The sequence below is a fragment of the Ornithorhynchus anatinus genome, chromosome 5 (genome assembly GCF_004115215.2).
Source record: "Ornithorhynchus anatinus isolate Pmale09 chromosome 5, mOrnAna1.pri.v4, whole genome shotgun sequence".
NCBI lineage: Eukaryota > Metazoa > Chordata > Mammalia > Monotremata > Ornithorhynchidae > Ornithorhynchus > Ornithorhynchus anatinus.
Window position 1 is genome coordinate 59,167,633 of NC_041732.1, and position 13,883 is coordinate 59,181,515.

The window sequence follows — 13,883 nt, forward strand, 5'->3', positions numbered from 1 at the left end:
ATGTTGGTATTTGTTAAGCGCTATGTGCCCAAGTACTGTTCTGAGCACTGGGATAGATACAGGGCAATCAGGTTTTCCCATGAGGCTCACAGTCTTAATCCCCATTTTACAGATGAGGTAACTGAGGCACCGAGAAGTGAAGCGATTTGCCCAAAGTCACACAGCTGACAGGTGGCAGAGCCGGGATTAGAACCTATGACCTCTGACTCCTAAGCCCGTGCTCTTTCCACTGAGCCACGCTGCTTCTTCACTGTTCTAAGCACTGGGGTAGATACAGGGTAATCAGGTTGTCCCACGTGAGGCTCACAGTTAATCCCCATTTTACAGTTGAGGTAACTGAGGCACAGGCCACGAGGGGATGGATAGCCCATAAATCTTTGGGTTGGGGCCAATGCTGCCAGACATACTGCTTTGAGGGTGACAGAGGAAAATCTGACCCCTTTTTACCACCCGTTTTGACACTCAGGGATAAAAAGCACGTGGACGTGATTAACTGCACCTTCCACGGCCGTATTAATGACTGGATGTTAATGGGTCTCGAGAGCGATCGCTTCAGACGCCATACGGGAGGCGGGTCCTGGCATGAAAAGTAATTAGCACTCTGAACAAACTGTGCCGCCTCTGGGTTAAACGGCGTTCTTAATCCAATGTGATATTTCTTCCTTTTTTTTTTTTATAAGGTTCCTACGACGCTCGAGCCAGGGTCCTCATCGGTCACGTCACTCTGCTGCTGAGAATTCCCTTGGAGGAGTTGGAGATCTTAGAGGAAACCCTGCTAGAAAGCCTGAAGGACAAGAAAGAAGAAGAGTCTGAGTAAGAACATCTGTGACTAGTAGAATTCGGAAGTGAGTCCTGCTGTTTGAAACTGAAAAGTCCTTTTCAGCCAGCTGGACATTCCAGAAAAAGAGTTGTCAGATTTAGGACAGAGAACCCCGTCCCCTTCTAGTGCTTTAAAGTGGTGACTCCTCTCCCTTCAATAGGGGAGACTTTGAAATGGTCCAAGGCCAACTGTGGCCAAGAAATCTTGCTTAGTACAGTGTTCCGCACATAGTGAGCACTCAATAAATACTACTGAATGAATTAAATCTGATTAGAGTAGTTCAAACCCTGTGACACCCTATCCCAGGTCACCACATACACTACCAAGGGAACTGAAAATATGGGAAGCAGCGTGGCCTAGTGGATAGAGCACGGGCCCGGGAGTCAGAAGAACCTGGATTCTAATCCCGGCTCTACCGCTTGTCTTTTGTGTGGCCTTGGGCAAGTCACTTCACTTCTCTGTGCCTCAGTTACCTCATCTAAAATGGGGATTAAGACTGTGAGCCCCGTGTGGGACAGAGACTTTGTCCAACCTGACAAGCTAGTATCTACCCCAGAATTGAGAGCGGCGCTTGGCACATAGTAAGCGCTTAACAATACCGTAAAAAAAAAACCCATCAGGAACACCAACTCGGTGCGTTGCTACAGAAATTCTCTCCTGTTTCCAGGTGCCGCTCCTCCTGTGATACTCCTGTCCTTTTGCCTTACAATTTTCCCTTCCCATTCCTCAAGGAGCATTCTCTTAACTCCTAATGTGCCTCCCCAAGGATTTGAGAATCCCAAGGGAGACAGAGTACCTGGGACTCTACCACTTGTCTGCTGGGAGACCTTGGGGAAGTCACTTCACCTCTCTGCCTCAAGTACCTCACCTGTCAAAATGGGGATTAAGACCGAGTCCCAAGTGGGACCTGGACTCTGTCCAACTTGATTATCTTGTAGCTAGCCTTGTCTTCTTTCCCTTCCCTGCCCTTCACAACTTCACAGGGAGCACAGGTGTTGTCTTGCAGCAAGCCTGTTTCTCACTTTATTTTCCCACAAGAGAGTCACAACCCTGACGTGAATTAGTCTCGGCTGTTTGAAACAGGTCCGGGGCTGAGCCTTGACCAAAAACTGTCAAGGAGGCTGAACAGGATGATGATTTGGGCCAATTTCTACTGAAAATATGAGTTTTTATATTGCTACCTTTGCCTTTTTCATTTGCACCTTTGCCTCTTTCGTTTGTTTGAGCTATTCGTCCAGAAGGGGTTGTCAGGTAGGCAGAAGGTCATACTTTACAGTCTAAGGATACTTCGGTGGGCAAGCAGAGTGCTCTAGTGGAAAGAGTGTGGGCTTTGGAGTCAGAGGACCCAGATTCTAATCTCAGTTCAGCCACCTTCCTGCTGTGTGACCTTGGGTAAGTCACTTAATTTCTCTGTGTCTCGGTTTCCTCATCTGTAAAATGGGGATTCTGTACCTGTTCTCCCTCCTACTTAGATTGGGAGCCCCACATGGGATAGGGACTGTGTCCGATCTGACTATCTCAGTGCTTAGAACAGTGCTTGACGCATAGTAAGCGCTTAACAAATACCACAGTTATTATTTCTCACTCACTTTTTAAGTGAGGGAGGAAAGTGCTGGTGACCTGCATGACTGGAAATGAAAATCTTTGGGACTGGACGTGGCCCTCTTCCAGACTGCACTTGGAGAAACACTAAGAAAGAAGGATATGAAGGGGAATCTGGAAAAACCAAAGCTCCAGGAAGTTGCTGCCTCCAAATGGCTCAAACGAGTTCCTCAGAAATTCTATTCATGAATATGACTGTCAGCTAGTATTAAGTAGCAGCATTGTGTCATCCGCTATTATTTATTTGGAACATTAATTTGTGCTCCATACCAATCTAAGCATGGAGGAACTGTCGTAAAGTTATTTAAATGAAACAACTCCTACTCACAGGCTTATTATCTAAGGATCATGGACAGAGAAAACTGAAAGATCTTTCAAATCAGCCTGTCCATATGGACCTTAGGAGCAAAAAATCAATCTACCCAGGGATTCAGGATGTGAAACTTTATCCCAATATGGATACCCAATAGTAATTATGGTATTTGTTAAATGCTTACTATGTGCCAAGCACTGTTCTAAGTACGGGGTAATCAGGTTGTCCCACGTGGGGCTCACAGTTGTAATCCCCATTTTACAGATGAGGTAACTGAGGCACAGAGAAGCCAAGTGGCATGCCCAAGGTCACACAGCGGTCAAGTGGCGGAGCCGGGATTAGAACTCCCAAGCCCGTGCTCTTTCCACTAAGCCGTGCTGCTTCTCTTATGGACCCAGAGGGGTGTCAGATTAGCCACAGCTGGTTTAGAGGGGCATATGGATGACTGCAAGTTGAAGTGACTACATTTTCACAGTTTAAACCTCCCTCAGCTACCCTGCTCACCCTGGTGGCCCTGAGGACTTGGCAAAGTCTGTAAATTCTCCACAGACAAAATAATTTTCTACTCCTGGCCAATCTGCCCATCCATCTCCGCATCAAGCAGAAACTCCTCTCCGTCAGATTCTAGGCACTCAGTCAACTCTCTCCCTCTTACTTATCCTCACTCCTCTCCCAGTACGATCCAGCCCACGCACACTTTGTTCATCCTTCTAATGCCAACCTACCGTGTCCCTCGCTCTCCCCTCACCCTCTGCCGACCTCCGGCCCACGCCCTCCCTCTTCCCCGCAACTGTCTCCTGGTACATATTCGACAGACCTCCATTAATTGTTTATCCTGTTTGTCCTCTAGACTGTGAGCTCGTTGTGGGCGGGGATTGTCGCTGTTTATGTCGTATTGTACTTTCCCAAGTGCTCAGTACAGTGCTCCGCACACAGTAAGCGCTTAATAAACATTCATTCATTCAGTAGTCTTTATTGAGTGCTTACTATGTGCAGAGCACTGTACTAAGCGCTTGGAATGAACAAGTCGGCAACAGATAGAGACAATCCCTGTCCAATGACGGACTCACAGTCTAATCGGGGGGGACAGACGGACAAAAACAAGACAACATAATCACGATAAATAGAATCAAGGGGATGGACACCTTATTAACAAAATAAATAGAGTAATAAACATATATACAAATGAGCACAGTGCTGAGGGGAGGGGAAGGGAGAGGGGGAGGAGCAGAGGGAAAGGGGGCTTAGCTGAGGGGCGGTGAAGGGGGGAAGGGTGAGGGAGCAGAAGGCGGAGGGAGAGCAGGGAGGGAGCAGAGGGAAAAGGGGAAACTCAGTCTGGGAAGGCCTCTTGGAGGAGGTGACCTAAATGTAGTGACTCTCCTCCAACTCTCCCCATCTTATATATCTGCTCTCTTGACCCACGGCGTTCCAGCCTACTTTCTTCATTCTGCTCAAACCAACCTTCCAGATAAAACTGGTTCCTGTTTCTCCTTCTTCAACTCTCTTGCTTACACTGTTCTACCAATCTGGATCTCCTTCCCCCCGCTTAGTGTGACAGATTATAGCTCTCCCGCATTCCTCACCTTCAACTATCTCTTAAATCAATCGATCAGTCAATACTATTTACTGTGGGCCGAGCAAAGCACTAACTGCTTGGGAGAGTAGAGACCCCCTTTCCCCCCTTTTCCTCCGCTCCTCCCCCTCTCCCTTCCCCTCCCCTCAGCACTGTGCTCATTTGTATCTATTTTTATTATCCTATTTATTTTGTTAATGAGGTGTACATCCCCTTGATTCTATTTATTGCTATTGTTTTTGTCCGTCCGTCTGCCCCGATTAGACTGTAAGCCTGTCAATGGGCAGGGATTGTCTCTGTCTGTTGCCGAATTGTACATTCCAAGCGCTTAGTACAGTGCTCTGCACATAGCGCTCAATAAATACTATTGAATGAATGAATGGACGTGCATCTGCCATCATTCATTCAGTCGTATTTATCGAGGTCTTACTGTGTGCAAAGCACTGTACTAAGCACTTATCGTGGAGTCGATAATCTGGATAAACAAATTACAGATAGGAGGAAGTAACAGAGTTTAAAGTTATGTACAAGAGTGCTACTTAAGTGTCAGTGGGGAATGCTGAAGTGACGGCTGAAGATATAAAGTAGGGATATTAAAAATCAGTGGGGGGAGGCTTCCTGGAGGAGATGTGATTTCAGAAGGGCTTTGAAAGATGAGAACAAGATCTGTCAGGTGAAGAGGCGAGAGGAAGCTCTAGGCAGGAGAGCAAGAGGGTGAGGTCAGTAGGGGGAGAGACGGAGAATAAGGCACATTGAGTAAGGCAGCTTGAGAAGAATGACGAGTGCGAGCTGGGCTGTGGTGGGAGAAGAGAGTAGATAAGTGGGAAGGCGAGAGCTAAGTGCATTAAAGACAATTGTCAGGAGTTTCTGCTGGGTTCAGAGAAGAATGGGCAACCATTGGAGGTTTTTGAGGAGGGGGAGATACGTGCAGAATGACATTTTTTAAAATGGTCCGACCTTCTCCAACAAGGCTTCCCTGTTTAACTTGCAAAACCCCAGGGCTCATCAACCCATAAATCACCTCTAGCACTTACATGTTTATTTATGATAATAATAATAATAATGGTATTTGCTAAGCACTTACTATGAGCTGGACACTGTAACTAGGCACTGAGATGGATACAAACAAATCAGGTCGGGCCCAGTACCTGTCCCAAATGGGGCTCACAGTCTCAACCCCCATTTTACAGATGAGGTAACTGAGGGCCAGGGAAGCGAAGGGACTTGCCCAAGGTCACACAGCCGACAAGAGGCAGTGCTGGGAATTAGAACCCATGACTTTCTGACTCCCAGGCCTGTGCTGCGGCCACTACGTCACGCTCCTTCCTCATGGAGTGGCTAGAGACTTATCCACACCCTCAAACATTTATGTATATCAATCATTCGGTAGTATTTATTGAGCACTTACGGTGTGCAGAGCACCTTACTAAGCCCTTGGGAGAGTCCAGTAGAGTTGTAGACGTGATCCCTACCCGCAAGGAGCTTACGATCTTCAGGGGAAGGCAGATATTAAAATAAACTACAGACTGGGGAAATGGGACAGTACGAGGTTATGGCGGTAAGTGCTGTGGGGTGGCAGGTGGGGCTAAAGGCGTACAGATCGAAGGGTACGGGGCAACACAGAAGGGATGGCGAATATAAGAAATGAGGGCTTAGTCAGGGAAGGCCTCTTGGAGGAGATGTGATTTTAGTAGGGCTTTGAAGGTGGGGAGAGCAGTGGTCAATCAGATAGGAAAGGGAAGGGAGTTCCAGGACAGAGGGAGGACTTGGGACGGACAGATGAGATCAAGGTACGTTGAGAAGGTTTGCGTCATTATCGTTATTACTATCATTACACTGTGGGACTGGAGCTGGTTCACGTGATTGAACCAGGACCGGCCTGTGTGAAGGCTTTTTCTTGGAGAAGCAACGCGGCTCAGTGGAAAGAGCCCGGGCTTGGGAGTCAGAGGTCATGGGTCCGAATCCCGGCTCTGCCACTTGTCAGCTGTGTGACTGTGGACAAGTCACTTAACTTCTCTGTGCCTGTTACCACATCTGTAAAATGGGGATTAACCGTGAGCCTCACGTGGAACAACCTGATGACCCTGTATCTACGCCAGCGCTTAGAACAGTGCCCTGCACATAGTAAGCGCTTAACAAATGCCAAAATTATTGTTATTATTATTATCTTAGGAGTGGTCGCATGTCCCGGCAGGTCAGTTACAGCCGCAGACAGCGGAAAGGCCCAAAAATAAAGGTGCAGTGAATTTTGCTTGGCTTCTCCAGGGGTCGGGTGACTACAGTGATATTGATAACAGAGAAGCAGCTTGGTGTAGTGCCTAGAGCCCGGGCCTGGGAATCAGAAGGTCGTGGGTTCTAATCCCGGCTCCGCCACATCTTCTGTGTAACCTTGGGCAAGTCACTTAACTTCTCTGTGCCTCAGTTACCTCAACTGTAAAATGGAGAGCGAGACTGTGATCCCCATGTGGCATAGGGATTGTGTTCAACCCAATTTGCTTGTATCCACCCCAGTGCTTAGGATAATACTTGGCACATAGTAAGCTCTTAACAAATACCTTAATTATTATTATTCTAAAGAGAAATGTTAATTCTTTTCCCTCTACTTGTACAAACCCACTTGGACTAACTAGACTCTACCCGCAGAACTCAGAAAAGCAGGATGGCCGAGCGGAAGGAGCACGGGCCTGGCAGTCAGGAGGACCTGGGTTCGAATCCTGGATCCGCTTATGGCTTGCTGTGTGACCTTGGGAAGTCACTTCACTTCTCTGGGCCTCAGTTCTCCTGTTCTCCCTCCTACTTAGACTGTGAGCCCTATCCGGAAAAGGAACGGTGTCCAACCTAACAACTTACATCTAACCCCAGCGTTTAGAACAATTTTTGACACACAGTAAACACTTAACAAATACCATTTAAAAAAAAAAACCTGCTGACACAGGGGTCATTAGTATTATTGGGTTATTATTATTATTAGGGGTTATTATTATTATTATTATCTGTAATTCATTTATTTATTTATTTACTTAGCTACATTAACGTCTGTCTCCCCCTCTAGACTTGAGCTCATGGTGGGCAGAGGATGTGTCTGGTTGTTGTTGTAGCATACTCTCCCGAGCGCTTAGTACAGTATTTTGAACACAGTAAGCGCTCAATAAGTACGATTGAATGAAGGAATGAATGACACTACTCTCTAGAGAGGGAGAATAATAATAATGTTGGTATTTGTTAAGCGCTTACTATGTGCCGAGCACTGTTCTAAGCGCTGAGGTAGACACAGGGGAATCAGATTGTCCCACGTGGGGCTCACAGTCTTAATCCCCATTTTACAGATGAGGCAACTGAGGCCCCGAGAAGTTAAGTGACTTGCCCAAAGTCACACAGCTGACAGGTGGCCGAGCCGGGATTCGAACCCATGACCTCTGACTCCAAAGCCCGTGCTCTTTCCACTGAGCCACGGGGGTGGGAGGGCTCACCTCCCAGGGAATGTCAGTTTATTGTTCTGTTGTACTCTCCCAATCGCTTAGTGCCGGGCTTTGCACACAAGAAGTGCTCGAGTAATATGAATGAATGAATGAATGGATGGATGAATGGATGAATGCTAGGCCAAGGCCCACTGAGTCCTTCCTCAGTGCTGTCTCACACTGGGACTTTTGGCCCAGGATGTGCAGTAAGTCCTAACCTCCTTAACAGCATCTCAGTCGTTAGAAATCATTTCCAAGATTTCCAAGCGGTGCGTTGATTTTATTGCAGACATTAGCTTCCCTCCAAGGATGGAAACAGCAAAGGCTGGTAAACCCCGACGTGGGCAGGTCAACGAGTTCTTCCACCTCGTCCCGCTTCCCTTTCAAGGTTGAAGAATTGGCTAACGCCAGACCTAAAACACGTGACAAAAGGCCATTTCTAGTTCAAGGAGAGCGGGTAGGCGGCTGGAAGTGCCGAGGGCACGAAGCCTGAGGTAGATACGGTTAACAGCTCTGGGCCTGAAGGAGCCTCCTCGTAAACAAGTAGAATCCCCAGCCACATTTCCTGGAAGAGGGGAGACGGAGAGGCCGGAAGGCCAACACGTTTCTGAAGTTTGTGGGAGCCGGTGGGGAGCCAGCTCGGGTGGGAGAGAGGTCCCCGGGCGTTCCCGATGAAAGAGCGTGCGGCAATCAGTCAGTCAGTCGCATTTACTGAGCGCTTACTGTGTGCAGAGCACTGTACTGAGAGCTTGGGAGAGGACAGTATGGTTACGTGGCAGCACAGAAGATGGCTACACTCCTAAGATGAGTAGTACTGAATGCTTTTTAATGTCTTTCTCCCCCTCTAGACTGTAAGCTCATTGTGGGCGGGGAATGTGTCCCTTTATTGTTATATTGTACTCTGCCAAGGGCTTAGTACAGTGCTCCGCACACGGTAAGCGCTTAATAAATATGATTGAATGAATGAATGAATCCTGCCACACTGTCATTCCTGGGACTCCCCGTAGCCATCGCGTCTCTCGATATGAGCAAGGAATGGGCCACTTTTGTGTGTGTTTGTGGTATTTGTTGAGCATTTACTCTATGTCGGGCACTGTACTAAGCCCTGGCGTAGATTCAAGCTGATCAGGTTGGACACAGCCCCACATGGGGCTCACAGTCAATTTCCATTTCACAGATGAGCATAGAGAAGTTAAGTGGCTTGCCCAAGGTCACACAGCAGACAAGTGGCGGAGCTGGGATTAGAACACAGGTCGTTTTTTAGGGTATTTGTTACGCGCTGTGTGCCGGGCCCCGTAGTAGGTGCTGGAATAGATTCAAGCTGATCACGCTGGACGCAGTCCATGTTCCACTTGGAGCTCTTAGTCAGTTCCCTTTTTACATCTGAGGTAGCAAGCGTAGAGAAGTTAAGTGACTTGCTCAAGGTCACACAGCAGACAAATGGCAGAGCCGGGATTAGAACCGAAGTCCTTCTGACTCCCGGACCCATATTCTATCCACCATGCCGTGCTGTTTCTCCAATCCCCGGTAGGAGATTCTCAAATCCCCAGTAGGTAGAGTGAATCAAACCATCAAAGATATTTACTGAGCCCTTACTACGTGCAGAGCACTGTACTGATCGCTTGGGAAAGTACAGTACAACAGAGTCGGCAGATGCGATCCCAGCCCTTGAGGAGCTTAGAGTCTACAGGGAAAGTTCCTAACGCAAGCTGGCTCAGGCTGGGAGCAGGAGTGGGGGCCCTGCACCCCTTCAAAAGTTGGGGAGTGGAATGGGGTGGAAGGAAGGTTCTTCCTAACTGAAAATTTGCCTCCACAACGGTGACAGCGTGAGCTCAGGAGCTGGGCCTTCCATCAAGTCTCCATTCCAAGTTAAGCCCCCAGTCCTTCCCTCGGTGCCTCCTCCTTCCCCATTTGCTTCTGGAGCGCTCTGGCTGACTCCAGTTCTTAGCTTGCCCGAAAGTGCTGAAGAGAAAGGAGAAGGGGGTCTGGAGGCTTATGGTAAAGCAACACAGAGACAAAGGATCGGTGGGAGGGAGAGAGGGTATTGAAGGATTACCGTGAGGGGGTCGGCATAAAGGTCGTAGGAGTTTGGGTTGGGCAATACCGCCTTAACCTGTTATGACTTCCCAGCGGCTCGTTAATATCCTAATTCGTGTCGGAGAAACGTGTTCTAAGCGACACAGGGGGAGATGCAGTTTGAAGCCTGAGTGGGTGGGGGAAGAAAAAAGCAAATTTCTTTTTCATTTGACCTTCAGTTCTCAGTACGTCTTGTAAATATTGCTTTTGTGCTTTTTTTTTTTTTATTATTATTCATATTGCACTCCGGTTAGGATGGATCCTTGGGGTAAGTAGATTGGCCTGAACTTTGCTTCGTTCTTCGGTTCAGTTAAATCTGTGGTTGGCCGTCTCCCGTTATCGTCGGATTATTTCTCGGGTCCCGCCCCGCACGATGAAACGCTCGTGATACCCGGGGGTCCCGAGAGAACTCAAGCATCGTGGTGCTGGACTGACGGCTTCCTTCTCTCCCAGAATGGCAGAGGCCGCCCGGAAAAAGAAAGAAAAGCAGAAGAGATTGAAGCGCTATCTGTTGATTGGTTTGGCGACAGTAGGAGGCGGGACGGTAATAGGTGAGGTTGATTCATGGCTTCGGAGCTTGGTCGAAAAGCACCCTAATGAAGGTTGCTCACAAGGTAAAGATTACTTTCAGGGCAGGGAAAGAAACTTTGGGGCAAAAACAGCAGCTCACGTGACTTAGGATGCCGAGTCCGTCAAGAAATCACTGAGTTCCTCTTCCTTCCTGGGCAAATGAGCATGTCTTCTTTTTTTTAACCATCTCCACAGAAGCAAACTCTAGGTAATGATAATAGTAATAATTATAGTGCTTGTTTAACACTATGTGCCAAGCACCATTCTAAGTGCTGAGGTAAATACAAGTCAGGTTGGATATAGTCCCTGTCCCAAGTGGGGCGCACAGTCTCAATCCCCATTTTACAAATGAGGTCACTGAGGCCAAGAGAAATGAAGTGACTTGCCCAAGGTCACACAGCAGACATGTGGTGGAGCTGAGACTAGAACCCATGACCTGACTCCCAGGCCTGTGCTCTCTCTCCACCATGCCACGCTGCTTCCAGGTCCTCTTTCAATTTTCAACTCATCTCTATGATGTAAATGACCAAAAGCAAGGAGAGCAGAGGTAGCATTTTAAGGGCCTGGTGGTAGCAAAAGAAATAATAACAGTAAGAATAATAGTGGTATTTGTTAAGCGCTTACTGTGTGCCAGGCACTGTACTCAGAGCTGGTGTGGATACAAGCAAATGGGGTTGGACACAGTCCCTGTCCCACATGGGGCTCACAGTTTCAATCCCCATTTTTCAGATGAGGGAGCTAGGACACAGAAAAGTGAAATGAATGGCCCGAGGTCACGCAGAAGAAAAGTAGCGGAGGCGGGATCAGAACCTACGAAAACAAAGCCCCAAGGCAGTGCCTTAGGCCACTGCAAGCAGAAGCCGGTGGCCAAGGACAGATCTGCATGGCGCCCTGCCATCAAGAAGGGAGCGGCTCTCTCTGAGCACACGCTTCCTCTGTTGAAGCAGCGGATCCTAGCGGACAGGAGTATCGGGTTGGGAGTCAGAAGGACTTGGGTCCTTGTCCCGGTTCTGCCACTTGTCTGCCGTGTGGCCTCGGGCAAGTCGCTTCACTTCTTGGGGCCTCAGTTACCTCATCTATAAAATGGAGATTAAGACTGTGAGCCCGATGTGGGACATGGACCGTGTCCAACCTGATTATCTCGTATCTACCCAGCACTTAGAACAATGCCTGGCACATTTAAGCGCCTAACAGATACCATTAAAAAAAAGGGAGAGAGAGAGAGGCAGAAGAGAGAACCACATCAGACGCAGCAAACACTACCCCCGACACAACAAGGGACAAGCTTTTAGTTTGCCTAAATTAGCCTTTGTACCCAAATACACACTCCTAGATGAACTTCACTGTCAGTGATAATGTCTTCAAATCCGCGAGATGACCGTAAATATATATATATATGTTATATATATATAAATCTCTCACGCTGTGGTTTACGCTGATTTCATCTTGTTCGGACCCTATTGCACATCCATGCTTTACTTTCAAGCCGCCTCTCGCTTTGGGGGAAGCAGCGTGGCTCAGGGGAAAGGGCCTGGGCTTCGGAGTCAGAGCTCATGGGTTCAACTCCCGGCTCTGCCACTTGTCAGCTGTGTGACTGTGGGCAAGTCACTTAACTTTTCTGTGCCTCAGTTACCTCATCTGTAAAATGGGGATTAACTGTGAGCCTCACGTGGGACAACCTGATTACCCTGTATCTCCCCCAGTGCTTAGAATAGTGCTCTGCACATAGTAAGCGCTTAACAAATACCAACATTATTATTATTATTTTCTGATCTTCAAGGTGGATGGAAGAGTGAAAGGAAGGACAGGACAGGATTAAAGAAGGTACCGAGAGCAGTCAGGGAAGGAGGAGAGAGAAGCGAGGAAACAGAAACTGACAAAAGTGCGGAGAAGATAAAGTTAGGGTGTGGCTGGGAAGAGGGAGAGGGGTTGGGAGGGAATGGTGGGGAGAAAATCATTGGGAAGAAGAGTCTAAATTTGATGTGGGAGGCACGGGGAAGTGATGGGTTAGGTCTTTAGAGGTAGCAATCAATCAGTGGTATTTTTCGTTCACTTATGGTGTACAGAGCACTGTTCTAAACACTGTGGCTTAGTCGATAAAGCACGGGTTTGGGAGCCAGAGGGCCTGGGTTCTAATCCCAGATCCACCACTTGCCTGCTGGGTCACCTTGGGCAAGTCACTTAACTTCTCTGTACCTCAGTTTCCTCAATTACAAAATAGGGATTCAATACCTGCTGTCCCTCCTCTGACAGTGAGCCCCATGTGGGATGGGGACTCTCTCCCGGCCTGACGAACGTCCAGCGTCTAGAATATCTCATAAGCATTTAACAAAAACCATAAAAAACCCCACTTAGCGTACAATTGCATAGTGTTGGCGGACATGAGCCCTGCCCTTAATCCATTCATTCAATCATTCATATTTATTGAGCGCTTGCTGAGTGCAGACCACTGTACTGAGCACTTGGGTGAGTACAATAGAACGATAAACTGACATATTTCCTGTCCACAGTGAACTTACAGTCTAGTGGGGAAGACAGATATTAGAAAAAATGAGAGGTAGGGGAAGCGGCAGAGAGCAGTGATGAGTTTGAGTGTCCACATGGTGTCTGTTATCCGTTGTAGGCCTGACGGGGGGTCTGGCTGCCCCGCTGGTGGCTGCAGGAGCCGCGACGGTGATCGGCAGCGCCGGAGCGGCGGCTCTGGGCTCCGTGGCTGGGATAGCCGTCATGGCCTCGCTCTTCGGGGCCGCCGGAGCCGGTCTCACAGGTCAGCGGGACGCTTTGGGACCCCTGAACTGGGGGGAAAAGGGTAACATTTAAAGCCGGGCCGCCTCCACCCTCCATCGCACTGGGATAGTTCTATCCTCATGGGCCGGCTGCGACCGGGCCTGTCTCTTTGACGGGACGTCTCAGCGGCTCAGAACCTGGCACTCTTGGGGACAGGGGAGGGAAAAGGTGGGAAATATGGGGTGTCTTCCCCTCTTGGTGATAAGGAGGTGGCCCCAGTCCCCTCTTTTGCTCCCTCGGTGTTCCCTCTCACTCTATTTCTTCTCCTTCCTTTCTCCCTCTCCCGTCAGCGTGGCCTAGTGGAAAAAGTGTGGGCCTGGGAGTCAGAGGCCCTGGGCTTTAATCCCCGCTCGGCCACAGGTCTGTTGTGTGACTTTAGGCAAGTCACTTGATGTCTCTGAGCCTCAGTTACCTCCTATGTATCCACGCCAGCGATCAGTACGGTGCCTGGCCCGTAGTAAACGCTTAACAAATACCATAATTATTATTATTATCTGTAAAAGAGGGATTGAATACCTCTTCTCCTCCTACTTAGATTGTGAGCCCAGTGTGGGAACAGGGACTAAGCTGACCTGATGATCTTGTATCTTCCCCATATCTTCAAACAGTGCTTGACATATAGTATGTGCTTAACAGACACGCTTACAATTACTAATAATATCACCTCAATATTAATATTATATT

At 48.3% G+C, this 13,883-nt stretch overlaps 1 protein-coding gene across 5 annotated transcripts in view; it reads left to right on the forward strand.

Annotated features, from left to right (window-relative positions):
* The window catches only part of TMCO4 (transmembrane and coiled-coil domains 4), a 134,393-nt gene that overhangs the window by 30,518 nt on the left and 89,992 nt on the right, over window positions 1–13,883 (forward strand). For 2 of the 5 annotated variants that reach the window (XM_039912051.1, XM_039912054.1), the window contains exons 5-8: window positions 681–813; window positions 10,296–10,393; window positions 12,193–12,294; window positions 13,036–13,179. In XM_039912051.1, coding sequence (XP_039767985.1) covers window positions 681–813; window positions 10,296–10,393; window positions 12,193–12,294; window positions 13,036–13,179 — 477 coding nt within the window. Of the gene's footprint in view, window positions 1–680; window positions 814–10,295; window positions 10,457–12,192; window positions 12,295–13,035; window positions 13,180–13,883 lie in introns of all 5 variants that reach the window. The other 3 variants (XM_039912052.1, XM_039912053.1, XM_039912055.1) reach the window with 3 other exon arrangements.